The 18,858-nt window shown below is 39.7% G+C and overlaps 1 protein-coding gene across 3 annotated transcripts in view; it reads left to right on the top strand.

Annotated features, from left to right (window-relative positions):
* Positions 1–4,598, top strand: part of pdgfd (platelet derived growth factor d) — a 55,408-nt gene extending 50,810 nt beyond the window's left edge. For all 3 annotated transcript variants that reach the window (XM_044203559.1, XM_044203558.1, XM_044203560.1), the window contains exon 7: positions 1,426–4,598. In XM_044203559.1, coding sequence (XP_044059494.1) covers positions 1,426–1,560 — 135 coding nt within the window. In that variant the 3' untranslated portion in view covers positions 1,561–4,598. The remainder of the gene's footprint in view (positions 1–1,425) is intronic.
* The last annotated feature ends 14,260 nt before the right edge of the window (positions 4,599–18,858 follow it).

The raw sequence follows: 18,858 nt of genomic DNA, 5'->3' as shown, positions 1-18,858 counted from the left end.
TTCCCATTTTCAATTTATCCCTTTGCAATGCACCATTCTTGTTCTTTAAGCCTGTCATTGATTATTTTCCCTCTCTTCCCTCCATCTCTTTGTGTCTTTGTTCTCGCATAGCTTCATTATTGAAACATGGTCTGCAGGGCTCCCTCTCTCTCTGTCTCTCTCACTGTTGAAAATCATACAATGGAAATTTAGACAAAAGTGGTATTTGGGTTGTAATTGTGCAATGTATATGTGAGCGTGTGTGTAAGTCACTGTGTACGAGAGCATGAAAAAGGTATGTTTGTGTCTGTATATACTGCACATGCATAAAACTGCTTGCATGTGGGTTTCTCGTGAGTGTGTGGTTGTGTATCATTGTGTGTTTGTTTTTGTGTGTGTGTGTGTGTGAGAGATATTTCCATCTTCCTCTCCTCTCCTTGCAGGCAGTCTTAGACCTGTAACTACTTCCTTCATCGACTTTACTCACACTATTGTTTCAGTGCTGGGAGGTCCTGACATAAGTCATGGACAGCCTCGCTTTCACTGAGCTTTAGAGAGCAAATTCACTGCATCAGTTGGGGAACAATTTGTACTTCCACTCTATTTTCACATTAGAAGTGGCACCTGCGAACAATGTGGCCATCTGCAACAAAGTCAGTTATAGTGAAAGGCTGACTAAATCTAACTATAAAGTGCTTCACAGACTCTGTGTCTTCACAGACAATGTAAACAGAGCCTTGATGACTCCGTATGTGTAAACAGTGGTTTAACTTTTGTTTAAAACCACAATATCCAAACTTTTTGACATAGTAAAAATATGAACAGTATACTGTGTATATCAGTCTCTAATATGTGTGTACAGTGTAATGCCAAATCCCTTCGTTTGCTTTAAGTGCCTGATGTTTGGTATGTTTTCTAAGATACTATATACTGTCTTCTCTTTGCACAGTCAGCAATGAGTCCCTTTGCAACATGTCCTGGATTTCCTTACTGGGAAGGGCTCCAGCTCCAAGTTATCCTGAAAACAAATAATAATTAATAAATGTTAAAATAATACAGGAATTCCAGTGTGGTCAGTTATGATTAACAAGGGGAAGGGTGGTAATTGTCGTCTTGTGGCCTATAGAGTTTCACAGTACACTACTGCATTCCTTAGAAACCTTGCCTTGCCTCTAATCTATATTTTGATGTCCTTCACTTGCTTCAATGTCAAGTTTTTACTCTCGAGGGAACAGTGTTTGTCGTTTCTGTTGAACTCCTGCAGTGATTTGTTGTGAATTATGTTCTTTAAAACAGACTTTACATCAGCTTCTCATTATTTTCTTTCCATTTCTCATTTCTCTCCCCCTTTCAAATTCAAACTGGAGTTATTGACATTAACTACAATTTTTGTAGTTTTTAACATCCTCTCTTAATCCTTGCTGTGTTATTCCCTGCCTCCTTTAGGTGCTGAAGTACGCCCCAGAGGTCACTCTGAATCAGCGCCATCGGAAGCCGCGGATGCACTGGGTCATACAAGAGATCTTCCTCGCACACCATGAAACATGCGAGTGTGCGTGTCCCTCCCAGCCCCCTCGCTGAGACACACAGACTGGCACATGCATCTGGAACTGTTGGACGAGTTCTTTTTTTTTTTTAAATCTATTTTGCAACTGACTTCATTTAATAACAGCAACGCAGACACACATGCAGCACAGAAGAAGGCAACAATCTGACTGACAAACCGCAGCTCCTATCATACACAATGACATTTGTTCTTGCAAGCAAACCACCTACCTTCCTCTGTACAGAGACAAATGTATAAATGTTTCCAGCCAAACACGTTTGTTATTGAACTTTCCTGCAAGCCTAAATCTTCTGTGTTGACACCACATTTAAACATCACTTGTGTGCCATAAAGTGTTAAAATAACAGTGGACCTTCTCCAGAAGAATTCACTTTCAATTCAAAGTTATTTCCTCCAAAATCTAAATACTGAAAACCATTTGGATACAAAAAAATACCATACACATTGTGAAGAAATAACACCTATATCGTATCAAACTTACATTTACATTTTGATTAAAGGAGTTTAATGGATGCCAACTTGATTGAACTGAAATTTAAGTGACTCCAACTGCTGTGTAAACAGTTGTTTTTTATTCATATTTCACATGTACGTATTTGCGTTTCTTCGTGTTATAATAAGACACTTGAAGTACTCTAGAAACTTCAGGCAGATCTTCCGCCAGGAGCATGCTGAGATGAGTGAGCGTGAGACAGAAGGAAGGAGGGAGAGGGGTTGGAGGAAGTGTAAACCAAAATAACACTTTATCTTGATGTGAAATTAGGCTAACCACAACCCTCCAGATCTGAGTTGCATGCTAACACACACACACACACACACACACAAACACTTTCACTCTAGGCTTCCACTCCTACCTAAAGATAAAAACTAGTTATTTATACTGAATTTTTTTACTGCATTATTTTTCAGTGAGGCCCTCCTTTGTTCTGCACACATTCCTGTCTGTGTATAATTCTCGCTTCCCTTTGTCTGTCCTTCTATCCCTACGCTTCCTGCTCCTTTTCCTTCTTTCCTTCTCACTGACTCTGTCTCCCTCTCTCTCTCTCTAATGCACACACACACTCTTTCTCCCTTTATCACTCACTCTCTAACACATCAAAGGAGAAGTCAGATCAGGCTTTTCTGAGCGTTCCTGACTTTCGACTGCTAACAGGAATTCTGCTAACACGGATAAAACCATGATCCTCAGACCCTGAACACATAAGAGGAAAGAGGGACAGACACTCAGGAAGAGAGACGGAGAGTTTTTTAGGAGGGGCGACTGAGAAAAGGGACAATCAAGCCGCCTATTTGTAGATTAGCAGCACTCCTGGATGAGAGCCGAGAGAGGAGCCACTTTCAAGATACAACCCATAAAAGATTGCAGCTATTTCAGCGGTTTCAGTCAGCATGTTCATGTACTCAGCTCGCCTGATTTTTAGTGCTTTTTTCCTCATGAAGATGCTCATACGTATCACAATCTGACCCACTGGTTTGCACATCTGCAGCAGCGCCACAGTGAAAAAGAGATCTGTGGGAATTAGAGTAATGTTCTTGGTCTTGGCTGAAAATACAACTGATACTTCAGTGTGTGTGTGTGTGTGTGTGCGCGTGCGTGCCAGTCTGCCTGTAATAGCTCAGGAAGAGGTCCTTTTGTTTAAGGGGTGGAGGGTTACCAACAGTCTGTGAGAGCTGGCAGGAGATACAAGCATGTGAATGGTCGGCATGTGACTGTTCGTGCAAGTGTGTGTGTGTGTGTGTGTGTGTAGGTAAATAGAGTATTCAAAGCAGTAGAGCAAGAATTCAAACTAACTGCTTTTCATTTCCATACACACGACCCAGCTGTGAGAAATAAAAGACACTGTCATCGGTCCATCATCACCCCCCCATGTGTCCCACCAACACACGCTCAGGCCCGCTTCGCTTCACAGGCTGGATTTACACAGATAAAATGGGATTTTACACACTACTTTTGTTCTAAAGGCAGACAAAAAGAATAAACTGGACACTGAGACGATTCCTCGGTCACAGTGAAACCCGATCAGCTGTGTGATGGCTGTGTCTATGTGCATGTGTGTACTGTAAGTCAAGGGTGTTATTTGGCAGGTGTGGGATACAAAACACTCCAAAAGTGTGCCCAGTTGTGCGGTAGTGACATTCCAAGTAAGTGTACACATGCACACACATACACACACACACAGTTGTTTTGGGCTGTAGTTCATCTAAGAAAGCAGCCACATTTTGCTGTCAAGCTTTTCTCTTCTGTTCTCTTGCGAAGTTTGCTTTCATTCCTGTGTGTCGCATTTTGAAACACAAAGATAAACACCAAGCTCATGCAGAGTTGGTGATTAGTTCAAATTTCACAGAGCACGGTTGGCAGGTAAATTACCCCTTGATATTTTCAGTAGCTAACGAGCCAGATGGTGATTAGGAACGTGTCATTTTCCAAGGTGCTTTGCTGAAAAATGTATAGTTACTTTACCAACGACTATGTTAGAGTTTTTATGAAATCTGCTGCCAACAGGAGATATATTGCAAATGTGTGTATTGTAAATGTATGTAAGGGGTGTGTGTTTGTGTGTGTGTATCCTGTGTCTGCCAGTTTGCTGGCGTTATCAGCACATTCCATTGTTGCATGCTCCAAAGTGACATTCCTCTTTTTCCTCATAGCTGGTTTGTTTTCTCCTCCAGTTCTTTACAGTAGAATCACATATATTTCAATGCCAGACATTTAAACCTGCTTGTGCTTTATTGTCTCCTTTTTTTTTTTTTTTGGTTTATTCACTTCAACTACTGTAAGAGCATCGAAACCACACATTAGACCTTTGAGGAAATTTCGGGTTATCATGCTTTCAGTAAGATTTGGTCCAGAGTTTCAGCTTCCCCTCTGAGGATTGTGGGGATTGTACTGTCATATTTTGACGTTAGTTTTAGCAAAACCCAGCTTTGCTGAATTCAGAAAAATGTCCATGACAAAACTGTATGCATTACTTAAATAATTTATTGTGTCTTTCTCTATTGTTTTATTAAAAATATCAGATGGTTGGTCTTGATAAATAAAGTGTTTCTAGCATTACTGCCTCCAGTGCGTTGATTTTTTTTCTCACCAAATGACTGCTCAGTGTTTTTATATGATATGGAACAATAGCTTGTTTGATCACAATAGAAAATGTGTGTTTCAGCAGATACCTCACACTGGAAAGAGAGATGTAGGGAGAAACTGGCAGAGAAGTAAGTAAGTAAGAACACAAGCACAGAGAGAGCAAGAAGTAGAGAAAAAGAAAGACTTTGGATGCAGAACAATGACACTGAGGTTGTTGCACTGCTCTGCTGCTGTCAGATACATTCTTGCACGCAACTGAGCACACAGGTCCCCATGGAAACCACAGATGTGCTTTTAAGACCAATGTATCAGTGGTAAGTTCAGGAAAGGTAGCGCCAGTCTTAATGTCGACCAATTATAGTCTTCCACAATCAGTTTTTTCCACCGCCTTGCACTGAGTCAGCACCAGTCCAGCCACATGGGAAAGGTTTAGGTCAGACTGAATTGTCACTTTAGTTTCACTTCATCATTCAATTTGAGTTTGTGTCAATGTTACTGGTTTGGAAGCAGCATTTTGCTCTAACCAATCAGTAGCTAGTGACCAGTCCATCCAGTTGGCGTCATTTTCACTTAACACAGAGCTGCATTAGTGGTCGCTAGTGGCAGCTGTTGCGTCAACTGAAGAAATATGCTGATTTGATAGTTGTTATTTGTGTAAATTAACTTAGACCAACCTGCATATCTGTCGGTTTCATCCATGCTCGTTGCCAATTTTGTGGCCATTTTTCTGGCACAGAAAGATGATGTCCCCATTCCTAATACCGCGTGTCTGATTGGCGTGGTTGTTTTTCCAATCTGGGCACAACACCACATGAATCACTGACAGACAGACATTGTCATACCTAGAAGCATGCCACTAGCATGGCTAAAATCACTGTGCATTGACAATACAGCACAATATTAAATTTGGGTTTGATTACCATAAAAAATTTGGCTGACATGAGGCATCCATATTCGTTTGCCTTTTCAGGCACTTCCGTATTATTAATCAGCAAGTTTGATGTATCAAGACATTTGAATAATTTGAGTATCCCAGTCATAATTACATCAAGGAAGTTGACATAAACTCTATATACAAGTCAGAAATTCTAAATTAATCTTAATCCCATATGACAAGGACGCAGCATTAGCCATATGGTTAAAAAGATGATGATGGCAATGATAAAAAAAAATTGTTTTAAAAAGGTAACTGTTTCAAATGAAAATATTATTACACATGCCTTTTCATTCATGTCCTTTTCTATATCTCTCAAGGCTGTTTCCTGTCCCAGTGGTTGCTGTGGCAACCCTTCCTGTGCTGTTATCATTACACAGCAGTCTCCCTCATACAGCCAGCCAGTCACATCCCACAGGACACCAACCAGCCAGTCATTTGTCCGTCCATCCATCTGCCCATCCTTTCATCCATCAGTCCATCACTGACTAGTTTTGAGTTATTCTTAGAGAAAGTGTTTCAACAAAACAAAGTAGCCTTTTCTCAGTCCCCATGGAGATGAGAAAGATTGAATAAGAAACATACAGCGAGATAAACAAGTGTGAGCAGAATTAAGATTAAGGTTAAAAAAATAGGTACATAGAGAGAGAGACTATAGGGAAAGGCAGATCAATCAGAAAAGAGAGAGAGAAGGTCAGAGAGCGAGGGTGGGAGGGTTGAACCTATTTCTTCTACAAGGCTGTTTTTTTGTCTGTCAGCAGCTTATCTTTTCCTTGTTGGCAAACACACACATACACAAAATGTCAACCCACTTTGTCTTACAGATTAGGCTGTTCTCAGGGTGTGTTTTCTTTTTTTATTAAACATGCATAAATCTAAATGACACTATAGTAAAAGCATCAATGAGGCCTTCTCATTCTTTACCTGATGTGTTCTGTGTTTTTCCAACTGTAGTTTAACCATCCACTCAGTCTCTACTGTGCTTCCTATCCATTTCATTATTTTCTTCTCAAAGACTTCTCCTTCTTTCTCTCATTCTCTCTGTCCCATGATCCTTTCTTTGTCTATCTTATCAGGACAAATCACCACCCTGCTGTTACCCGGGGAAACCAGAAAATGAAACCATAAAAGATGGGGGGAAACATCTGAGGAGCTTTATTCAAACCTCTGTCTTGATATTTCTCTCCTGTCTCCCCCTATCGTCTTATATTTTTTATATCCCATTTGTCATTTCCCATATTTCCCTTTCACTCATGGTGTTACTTTAAGTGAGTATCTGGAAGCAATGTTAAAGGGGCTGTCGATTTTCAATCTTGCTGTCATGTATTAGTCATGGGGGTGGCTTCTAACATACATAATACCTTCCAGCACTCACTTCCCAAACCATTTTCACATCTCCTTCTTTGGTCGGTGGTTGTGGGTAGGGTCTGACAATTTATTCTGGGGAGACCAGCTGCACATTAGTTTGTGCTACAGCGAAGGCCATTTTCAAGGAATTATTTTTGAAGACTAACTTGTTGTACCTCCTTTTGCATGACTTGGAGGGTTATTGTTTCCATTGATTGTATATTATTACCACCGGATTGTCATCTTCAAAGTTTAAAGCTGCACTAATCAATATTTTTAAATTAATAATGGATCAAATGACTACATGTAATGAGAATTATCACTCTGATGCTCCCCCTCAGCTCTCCAGAGGTTTATGGCGTCTTTCAGCTCATTGTTTTGGTTTTCAGGCTGCAACTTCATTGTTTTGGTTCACTCTCACAGCTCTCATCAGTGTTGTTTCCAGATGCATCAGGGAGCTGTTTTCAGCAAAAATGCTCTGATAAACCCACTGTACATTACCTGCCCAGCATCATTGCAACTAGCAACTAGCTGGTGAACACACTAGATCATTTAACTGCTAAGGAGCCAGGAGTTGGTGGAAAACAAAAGAGAGCTAAAAGGAGAGTGAATATTGGAAACACAACAACAAATGAATGCTAATGCCATTCCCTGTCTGCTGTATGTGTTAATAGGCTGTTTGCTAACATTAGCCGTGTCAACATTATATGGTGATAATACATTAGGTCAGTGTTGTGTTTACAGCTTATTGAGCTGACCCCAAGTGGCCAAAAAATCAATGAAGGCAAGTTTAAATAATACAAAAAAATCCATAAAGTTGGGGGACTCACAGGAGACAGATTTGTACAAGTATTGACAAAATCACAGAAGCAGAGACTGCGATACCCTGATTTTAGTCCCTAGTATGGGTCAAGCTCCACAAATGCTGGCTTCTATACTTTCCATAATGAAACTCAATAGCTTTTTACATTAGCTATTGAGGGTACTAAATTGTACCCTTCATTTACTGGTTCGTTTTAGCACAGATGGTGGGGAAGACAACACCTTTCAAGGAAATTGTTTGTATTAAAATAGCAAGGGAAGGGAGGAAATTAAATTAAATGGGAAAATGCTTTTTGTAAGTTGGGTGACCTGACCCTTTAATCACAGCTTAGCTCACCAATAGTTCAATTTAGATGAAGGTCAGAAAAAGGAGCCCTCAAGAGAAATCTATTTTTATTCTCTTGCTTTTCAGGCTGTCAACAGTCTCTGCAGCTGTTGTAGTGTGAATTTTTATCATGCGATATTATCAGATTGTTAAAATTTTGTGCATATATGAGCTGTGGTTGAATTTGGTTGTTGTCAGTTGAAAGTTAAAGTCGGGTTATTTTTGTAGTGAGAAATGGGCGAGAGGAAAAAGTTAAGCGCAAAGCATAATTTAATTTAAGGTGGAGGCGCATCACAGTTAATCAGCATGGACAACGTTTGGGATGGAAAGGGTTGGACGAATTGACTAAAAGACAAACGAGCACTACAAAAAGGAGGTTATGCTTGACAGAGAAAGACAGTGCTGGACAGGAAGAGTTGGGGGAGAAGAATGAAGGGAAATGATGAAGAGAAGTAGATACAAACAGACCTTAAGCCTTAAGATAGAAAGGGGGTTTTATAGAGACAGTTAGAAAAAGCAACACACAGACAGATGATGAGGAGGTGGAGGAGAGCTGATGAGGTCATTGAGGCGTGTAGGAAAGAATGGTGAGAATATGATCCATAACTGAGACACGATGTAGCGAGACAGCGCTGCCCTGCGTCACACACACTGAGCTGACATGCGGCAGAAATGAATGGGAGGAGCACTGTCAATCTGTCCTTTCTTTTGAAAAGAAATGCCTTGTCTCTTTTTCTCTGGCCAATGTCTAACACGAGAATGCTTCACCATTGTTGCATCTAATTTCACCATTCACATAGTTTTAACGTGATTACTTTTTTTGCTGTGGTGCTCGAAACACCACAGATCACCTCGTCTCCAAGGATGAGAGGTGTGTGGAGTTTGTTTAGAAATGTGTGGGTGAAGATTTGACTTCACCACGTCACCTCACTTCTCTCAGTTTTTTTTTTCTTTCCCTTTGGCTGATTCTTCTCCTGTTTTTCTTTTGCAAAATTCACTCAAAGACATACAGACATAAGCAGTCACCCGTCCACAACAAACACATACACACACACACCATCATTTCTCTGTCCTTTCCGACCTCCAGTCCCATCCTTACTTCTTGTCCCTTGTTCCCATTCCCCCCCGCTTCCACACTACATTATAGAACAGCTTTCATTTAGGTATGAATATTAGATATTTCTTTTGAATAATGGAGAAAGACTGTATGTGAGGAATCTGCTGACATAAGGAGAAAAGGGACAGTCGTACTTGTGGGTTTTCACTTGCACATTTAAAATAGTCCAATAAAAATGACATTCTCAGATCCAAACTGTTCCATTAAATAAATGATTAACTTAAAGTGCAAGTCAAGAAGTGAGGTGTGTGTCTTTCTGTGTGCCTATTGAGGTTCGTAAACTGCAAGCTTCTCCATATTATGACTCTAGGAGCAACTGCCGTTCTTTGTGAAATACAGACAGGCAGGCAGACAGGCTACTGTTTATTCCAATTGACATTATTTTACAACTGCTTCTGAAATATAAAGAGAATCACTTTTTTAATCACTTTTTTTCTTTGATGTGATGTTTTATTGTGCTTTGTACTTGCTATATTTTATGGCCCTTGGATGCATTAAGCACCATCTAAAGTTTTTGAAAGTTTTACACATGACTTCCAAAAGGATTGAGACAAGCACAAACAAAATATGATTTTTTTTTTGTCTTAGTTCCTGAAAAGTCAAGTTTGGCAAAATTACATTTATGGCAGCATCATATTGGAAAAGAACGGGGCAAAGGGATCAAAGAGAGAAAGGAAGAGGGGTACAGGAAGAAACAAATAACACAAACCCTGAGGCGCTGGAGTCACTTTAATTTGATGGAAGTGATTCACTGCTGTGTATGCGTGCGCGCGTGTGTGTGTGTGTGTGTCTGTGTGTCTGTGTGGGTATTAGCCGTAAAAGAGTTGTTCTGGCAGTACAGGAACCTCATGGCACACTTTATTCTTACAGACTATTCAATTACCTGAATTACCTGGTGCACAAGCTTAAAGAGCTTACCTACACACACACACACACACACACACACTCTTGTAACAAACAAAACATGCATAAATAGACACATAAAACTCACACAGGGCCAAACAGACATACACATGTACAACACACCAAACCCTGCAAAAAGAAAACTGCAAACATCAACAAGACAGAGGGAAACACAGATTTGAGCCGCATTTAAATGAGATTAAGAGCTTTACCTCACAAGTGACATTTTCTAGTCGGGTTTGCTTTGTGAAACTACTGGCTCTTCTCTGGCATGCGCACACACACAGATACACACACACACACACACACAGTCACAGCTATGAGTGAGAATGCAGGCATTCATGACTCCTGTTTATGCCATGTGGTTTGATTACACATATACAAACATGTATACCAACATGAAATTCAAATAATTCACTAGACTAACCTTACTTGCCTTTCCCTAAACAACCCTTCAGGACAACTCTACTACTAAACTTATACTCTTTCAACTTAGACAATTCAGGTATGATTGTGACTTATTTGTAATGTTTTTCAAATACACCCAAAATAGGCTTGAACCATGACACCTATTCCACCTAGCTGCAGCCAGCCAATAAAATCTTAGCATGCCAACATTTGTGTCAGATCATGCACGTTTCCTGATAAATGTAGAAATGTAATATTTCATGTATTGTTACAATTTTTGTACACTAACAGCAGGGACAAAGAAGCACAAACTAATTGATCTCTTGTGGGACTGGAGAAACACCTGCAGAACAAACAACAATCATCCAACAACTGGACCCATTTTGGTCTTGCTGAATGCATGAATAGCATATTTTTTAATTTAAATTTACTTCCAATCCTATTTTACAAAAATATATCAGAACACAACTGGGAGGAATGTGGAGAGAACATAAAACCTCAGAGGGATTTGCACCCTGGTCGTTCGTGCTGTGAGGAACTAGTGCTAAGATAATCACCTGCTTTCACCCAGGTTCAGTTCCTGGCAGCAGTGCGTCTGGCTCAGCCTGTGCAACAAACAGAGCTGGCAGTGCTCACAGGTGGCAACGCTGCCAATCACGCCCTGATCACTGTATGACTCATACAGGTTGGTCAGGACATGTGTTGAGCAGGGATGGGGTAATCTGCAGGAGACAGCATGAAACTCCAAGGTGAAACTCCTCACTGTGTATCCAAGGAGGCAACTGGTGGTCCCCTGGACAAGAGACGGGTTGGCAGTGACACGGACTGCATACACAATTTGGAATTGGCAATGAATGTTGTCCTGTCTGTCCTGTCTTTCTGTATCGCTCTGCATGTTTGTATCAATAGCTGTTTAATTTTTATTTTTATGTACCATTTTAGGGTGGCTACATAAAATCGTACCAGGGATTATGGATGGAAAACAGCCATTTGTCTCACACATTCATAGAAGTAATTAAAATGGATCAACAGATATTAACAAATTAATAAAGAAAGAAAGAAAATGCAATAAAGAATCTCATCCTACTCACAGCCCACCAACCTCTAGGAATAAAAAAAAAACACCTGATCTTTCTCATTCCCCACGTCATTCCAGAAAAAAGAAGAAAGAATACATACAAAAACAAATACACTCAACCTGATCACATCTCAAGATAGATGGAGGAAACACAATTAATCCAAAAACAACATTAAAAGAAGGAAATAACAGCTTCTGGAAAACAACATCACACAGTGACATATTTCACCTTGCAACCGCTCCAAGCAGGAAAGTATGTGGTCTCTGGTTTGTCTGTGAATTATAAATTATTTTGTTTTGTCTTGCAAGAGAAACCCGTCTGGGAGATCTGGGGTTGGTCAGACCAAAAAAAGCTGCAAAAAACAGGAAACACATGGTAGTGAAGGCTACAAAGAGCATCTGACACACACACACATGCAGCCACTGTTACAGATGTTTTCAGGGGATGTTTTGGTGGCTGTGAGGTTGTCGTGTTCCTTATCACATTATTTTAACAAAGAAAATGCATCCCCACCGCAACTAACAGGATTAGTAATAGATCAGTTCTGGTCTACAACAATGAAACAAGATTCCACAGTAAATCATATGACACTTGATGTAGAATTAGTCAGAAATCATTCCAGTAGATTCCTGTAGACAGGAAATCATTATGTCTGTTGTGTCAACTGCTGTCTAGACAGTGAATTAGAACAAGACATAGAGTCTACAGTCATGCTAGCGCTCTGTGAGGCTGTACTTTGGCACAGCAAAGGTTAAGACTTTTATTTTACCCACAGATATGGAGAAACTCATCCATGCTTTTATTTCTTCCCTGCACGAATACTGTAACTCCCTATGTACCTGTTTCAGTCAGAAATCAATCCACCTCCTACAGTTAGTCCAAAATGTAGAAGCTCGACTTTTAACTCAATCCAAAAAATGTGACCATATCACCCCTGTTTTAGCATCCTTGCACTGGCTGCTTGTTTATTTCAGGATTGATTTTAAGGCCAGGCATGGACTGGCCCCTCGATACATTTCTGACCTTTCAACCCCCTACGAGCCAGGACGCAAACTGAGATCCTCTGGTAGGGCATTGCTAGCCATTCCAAGGTCTAGGCTGAAAACCAAAGGAGACAGGGCCTTTGCTGTCAGGGCCAGTAAACTCAGCAATCTGCCAGAGGAGATCAGGCTTGCAGAGTCAGTCCCCTGTTTTATCTCACTTCTTAAGACACATTTTTATTAAAAAAAAAAGCTTTTACTGTGTGATGCCTATTTTTATTTTAACATTTATTTTGATTTGTTTGTGTTTTATATTGATTGTTGTAAAGCATTTTGTTACCTGTACTGAAAAGTACTATACAAATAAAGCTATTATTATTATTATTGTTATCATTATTATTATAATTACAGGGGTTCTTGAAGCTAAATGCTCATGTCACAGTGACAATGCTAACATGCTGATGTTTATCAGGTATAATGTTTGCCATGTTTACCAGTTTAGTTTAGCGTGTTAGCATGCAAGCATTTGCTAGTTAGCAATAAACACAAAGTACAGCTGAGGCTGATGGGAATGTTTTTACTTCTGCAGGTATTTGGTGGTAAACCAAAAGTATTTGACAAATTAAGATTTTTGACCAATTTGCAATTGATCTTGTGGGGACATGAGTGTGTGTATCTACTTTACCTAGTAATCTATCCAATAGTTGTCACTCAAAGCCACAAATGTCAACCTAGAGGAAAAGTCAGGGGATCTCCAAAGTCAATGGGATTCATCCTCTGGGGACCATGAATGTCTGTGTACAAAATTTTGTGCCAATCCATCCAATAGTTGTTGAGATAGTCTGGATCAAGTCTTTTTAGGTGTAGAATACAAACAGGTAGGTGCATCCTTTACAAGAAGTTAAGTCAGCTGTACACTGCTGTTACACTGTCACCAGGCATTGTAGGCACATACCAGTATATTCACTGCGATTCAGTTTCTGATTGTTTTGTGGTGTCTTTACCAAATGATTACTTGACTAAATGTTCTTTTATTACACAGAACATTTTGTATATCTGTAGTATATAAAGACAAAATATGTGGCACCAAACTAATCAAAGGATATTGCTGATCAGTTGCATGTGACATTGTATGAGGGGACGTGAATGAGGCTGTGCAAGAATTGACAAATGGAAAGTTCTGCTGATCCACATTAGCACATTGTTGTAATGCAAGCTGAGAGTGGGACCTCTTCTTTGGTCATAAACCCTACCAGTTTGCCTGTAAGAGCATGCTAAATTTCAACTTTGATGAGATTTTACTGTTGGTGTAAATTAACATGAGTGTCTGACATTAGCCAGTCAAATAAATCCTAACAGGATTCCGCTTGGAACATCAATCATGATCTACAGTGATAATACATTTCTACTTACAGAATCACTTATATCTCATCTATCAATTTCATTTAGAAGAAATCTGCTGTCCCTTTATGGTAAGAGACAAGTGATGGCAAAGAACTGGGAAAAACAGCTAAAGTTTTAGCTGTACCCTTGAATCCAAAGGCATCTGCTCAGAAATACCTGTTTACCCAGTGGCTGTTATGCTGCCTCCAAGTACTGTACGACTCATAAGACCCAGTGAATGTGAGACTTCTCATATAAAACCTCTAAGCAACTAAATAAACAATAAATAAAAACTGTACCTAAACCACAGCCGGTGAGGGATGTCTGTGGTCTTCGCACAATCACGCACGCGCACACACACACACACACCATCACACTTTGTCCTTGGCTACTTTATAAAACCTTAGCATGCCAAGGTTGTTTCCCTGAATTGCTTGATAAACACACAGCCACTTGTGCTACGGGAATGTGAACCACACTGAACACCCTGTTTAACTTTAAGTTCCCACTATATTTAAACAGCTGCTATGTGAGAAATTATGCACTGGAGCTTACTTGTAAAGGCTCAATAATAATGGTAATATAAAGTTTTAGTGTAAAGGTAAAATGTTTCACATTTGCTGACAGGGCTGTTATATTAAGACAAACAAAAACTCATAACAAAATAAAATATGATACAACTGCAAAGGAGATTTGTCTGGAGCTTTAATATGACTACAGTAAATTATATGTAGTAAAATCTTCATGAGCAGATGCCCAGTTGTCATGGAAATGTAGATTGTAAGGCCACGTTCAGACCGACTTGAGCCCTATGTGAAAAAACGCAGCCCTCTCATTCATTTAAATGGAGCCCGTCCATGTGCACGGTTGGGGTTAACTTCGCTGGGTCGTGAACCTGGTTCAACTTTAGCTGGTTCAGCGGGATGTCATCGGGCAAGGTGCTGCAGTGGCTAGTCTCAGACATGCAGCACACATTCCTGGTAGATTACTTTGTACCTTATTTGTACGTGAAGGCCGTATTTCTACTGTTTACCTCGCGGCCGTCATGACAAAAGATAACATAGTTGCAGCTGTGGTAACTTTCCACTGTACAATCCTGTCTGTGAGTATTACAATACTTGTGCAATGTTTTGGCTTCTGATGAGCCTTTAAATGCAATCATCTTTGGTCTGAATGTAAAATTTTATGTTTTGCACATTGTCTGGGAGGGTCAAGTAAGTTTCGTTAGTTAGTCAGTCGAGGACGTTGTCATTCCCCTTGATACAGTAGCTGTTTACACACAGCAATGACATGAGATAACATCATCGTCACATCGCAAGTGCAAGTACCTCTCACCACTGTAGAGCGTGAACACATGCAGTTAAAGATATCAGTTGAATTGATTCAATACGAACTTAAAATACTGCTGCCATTTATAATCTTAAATTGGTGCATTTAACATTTAGTTTTCACATCAAATCCCAACAAAATAAACAAAAATTGTTTATATAGCAAGTAAAGTCTGCAGAACCACTTGCCCAAACATACCATCCCTCAAAAAAAATCAGAAGCATCTTCAAGGCCAAACAATTCACCTACTGAATAAACAAAACAACCCTTCATTTTGGTGTGGGCAAAATCCATTAGGTGTACAGCAAGTAAAAGAGGAGAGAGGAGAGAGAAATCCCCATTGTGAATTAGCGCTCTGTTTCGTCATCGTGACAAAGATGTTTCCGGCACAAGTTTGGCAAACAGTTAATTAGATGTTGTTTTTACTGGAACAAAGTCACATTGAAAGACTGGTTAACATTGGAAAATAATCTTTGAAGATAAGGACAGAAGTGGAGTGACAAAAAGAAAAATTAAGTTATTCATTTCCTTTGGGTTCAGCTGTTGGAAAGACTCACTTCACAGAAAAGCCATTTAACATCTAAAATATAGTCTGAAAAAGCTTGATTACTGTACGTTATGTAATCATCACTTGAAGATAGTTTCCTGGATTGGTCTGGAAAACACATCAGTAATCACAAGTGTTACTAGAAGCTCTACCCTCACTGCAGTGAGTGCAGTTTTTGTGTGTTTGTAAGTTTTTATTGCATTTACCTGAATGTATATAGTTTTATGAGTGTGATACTCAGTCTGTAATCACACAGTAGCAGAAAGACATTTTGTTTATCTGTGCGTGTGTGTGTGTGTGTGTGTGTGTGTGTGTGTTAGAGTGCAGACACCCACAGGCAGGTTATCTGCAGTATAAAAGGAAGTCTGTTCCTACAGATACATACCCACACAATAGATACTGTATGTAGATAATCATGTGTGCAATCACAGATGGACATGCATAAGTGAACACACAACTGCAAACAGATAGACACACACACACACACAGAATGTCACAAAATAAAGTCCAGACTAGTTGCCCTGAATGCCCCTCAGCTACATAATTTAAAGTGACCTGTTTTTGATGATGTTGGTGGAAACTTCCAGACCATTATTCATGTCTGTGCAAAATCCTGACTCAGGCATACACTTTTTTATATTAGTGCAATACAATGTGCATATTTGTTTCTTCTAATCTACATTTTGTTTTTCCAAGATATTAACAGCCACATGCAGCTACATAAAGCTGGCACAACATATGACAAATGTGTTGGGAGTCAAATGGACTGACAAACGGCTGTACGGGGCGTGGATTCTCAGTCATATTGGCAGTACTAACACACATTACCTTACAAGGAATCAGTTGATTAAATGTTAATTTCAAAAATGCAATTAAATGGTGCTTTAAGACATTCCAATAGTACATATATCAGGCTTGATGTATAATGCATGCAATCCTTGGGCAGTAATGACAAGATGCATCGTCCCCCCATATTTTCTAAAAGTTGCAATTATGGTGAAGCACATGCAAAACATTAATTGACAGTGTCAAAATGTGTCATACAGTATGTCCAGCTTCAGGATATTGATGGATAAATTCATATAACTGACAACATTTATTCAACATTTACCAAGGTTAGGCAACTTTCTCTTCACACAGTTCACAGTGGACTTGACAGTAGTCGACAGTAATCAATAATTTTCTTAGCCATCCATTACGCCTGTCCTCAAACTCTGGCTTTCATTGGCTTTCACTGCAAAGTTGAATTGATTATTTTTCCTGTCTGTAAAGCACTGATAATATGTGTTAGATAGGCTTAAAAGCTATGAACCATCCGCACCTCTCTGGTCATGTGTTGCTTGTCTCCTTGCCGAACTGAGGGTCAATTCAAGTTTTTTCCTTTCTTTTTCTGTTACTTTTCAATAAAGAATAATCTTAGCAATTGAATACCTTGTGTTTATGGTTTCTTGTGTGCGTGTTACAACTAAGCAGAGGTGAATAGGTCTTCTTAACAACTCCTCAACTGTAACATCCATGTTCTTTCGTTCTTACACTGTAGAAACCTACTCTAGAATATGACAAATATCCTATAATCCTATTCGACCATCCAACAAGTAGTTCTGATGAAACATAATGTCAATTTAACACCATTTAAGATAAAGACATTTTATGTATGTGTATAAAAGAACCATTCACCATTAATGTAAAATACAGGTGAACATAAAGAGTGATACCTTTCAGAACAGTAGACTTTTCGTATAAATACATTTTCACATGAGACTTTTTGACTTGTCATAGTAGGAAAAGCACCGGTGTCGCTAATAACTTTAACGATGGCAGGACCGTCACTGGCACTCCTACGTGGAATACAGCCGTCATTAATGTTGTTAATCACAGATTTGCTTTTCCTGCTGTGAGAAATCAAAATGTCTGCCATAGAGAAGCTGTACACAAACTCACTCCCTTTTTTTTATATAGTGCACTATATTTAACCCCCCCCCAATTTTTTTGCGTGTCCAAATTCTGACTATGAAATGTATGCTCACATGGTGCCCTCAGAAATCCCACAATGGGACAAAACTACTTTCTGCTAACAATCCCACAATGCAATGCGTCACATTTAATACAGCCGGGCCACATTTCTATTATTTAGGGAGTAGTGAGGGAATGAATAAGGGAGTGATTTTGGACACAGCCCAGGTGTGGGTTTGAAACAGCTGTGCTGACTGATGGCCACATCGGCTTTGTTTCCATTCTACACAGGAAGAGAAATCTGTCTTTCCGCTATGGTCAAACATACATACAATGTTTAATTTACAATATAATCCAGCTACAGTAGCCAAACTCAGCTGAAAAGCAATAGAGGTTTGGTTTAATGAACAGCAGTGACCATGTGGTGGAGGCAAACTAGTGAGTGAGTCTGCCCATGGCTCAGGGCCAGATTTAATAAGCCACTTACAGACATGCAGGTTACTTTTCAAACAGGGGAGGCAGCCTGGAACATCTGAGGCTCAGCCAGGCTGCATGTAGCCAGGGAAGTATGTCAGTTTCTTTAATGCATACGTGTTTAAGAAGGGACCACGCAAATGACAACAATGTTTAATGGATTACACATTCTGCTGGATATTCATACAACTTGTAAGGTCTAACATATTGTCTACATTCAAATGAAAACTGGTAGCAGCAGTGCCTATTGCAAATAGTGCATTTCTATTTGGAGCGGCTTTAAAAGCTTGTACTGTGTTGTCTTGGCCGACAAACACACAAACACTATATACATACACTGTCAATGTGTAAAATAAGAACAACCAGAACAGAGGTTAAAACATGCACAGATAAAGTTCACCCTGATAATTTATAGTACACTTGTTTTACATGCCTATATGTTTTTCCTCCATTTGATGGCACAGCTCCACTTTGCAGGCAACCATTTTGCGCCGTCCTAAATTTAAAAAAAGGGGCCCTTATGCTGAAATTGTACCAGTGAAAGAATGATGGAGAAGGCAGGAGTCTGACTTGTGTGGGTAGGAGTGTTAAAAGCATTTTGGAGCCATTAACACCATTTTCTCTCCCTT

This window comes from Siniperca chuatsi, linkage group LG7 (genome assembly GCF_020085105.1).
Source record: "Siniperca chuatsi isolate FFG_IHB_CAS linkage group LG7, ASM2008510v1, whole genome shotgun sequence".
NCBI lineage: Eukaryota > Metazoa > Chordata > Actinopteri > Centrarchiformes > Sinipercidae > Siniperca > Siniperca chuatsi.
This window is presented reverse-complemented; position numbering and strand designations above follow the sequence as displayed.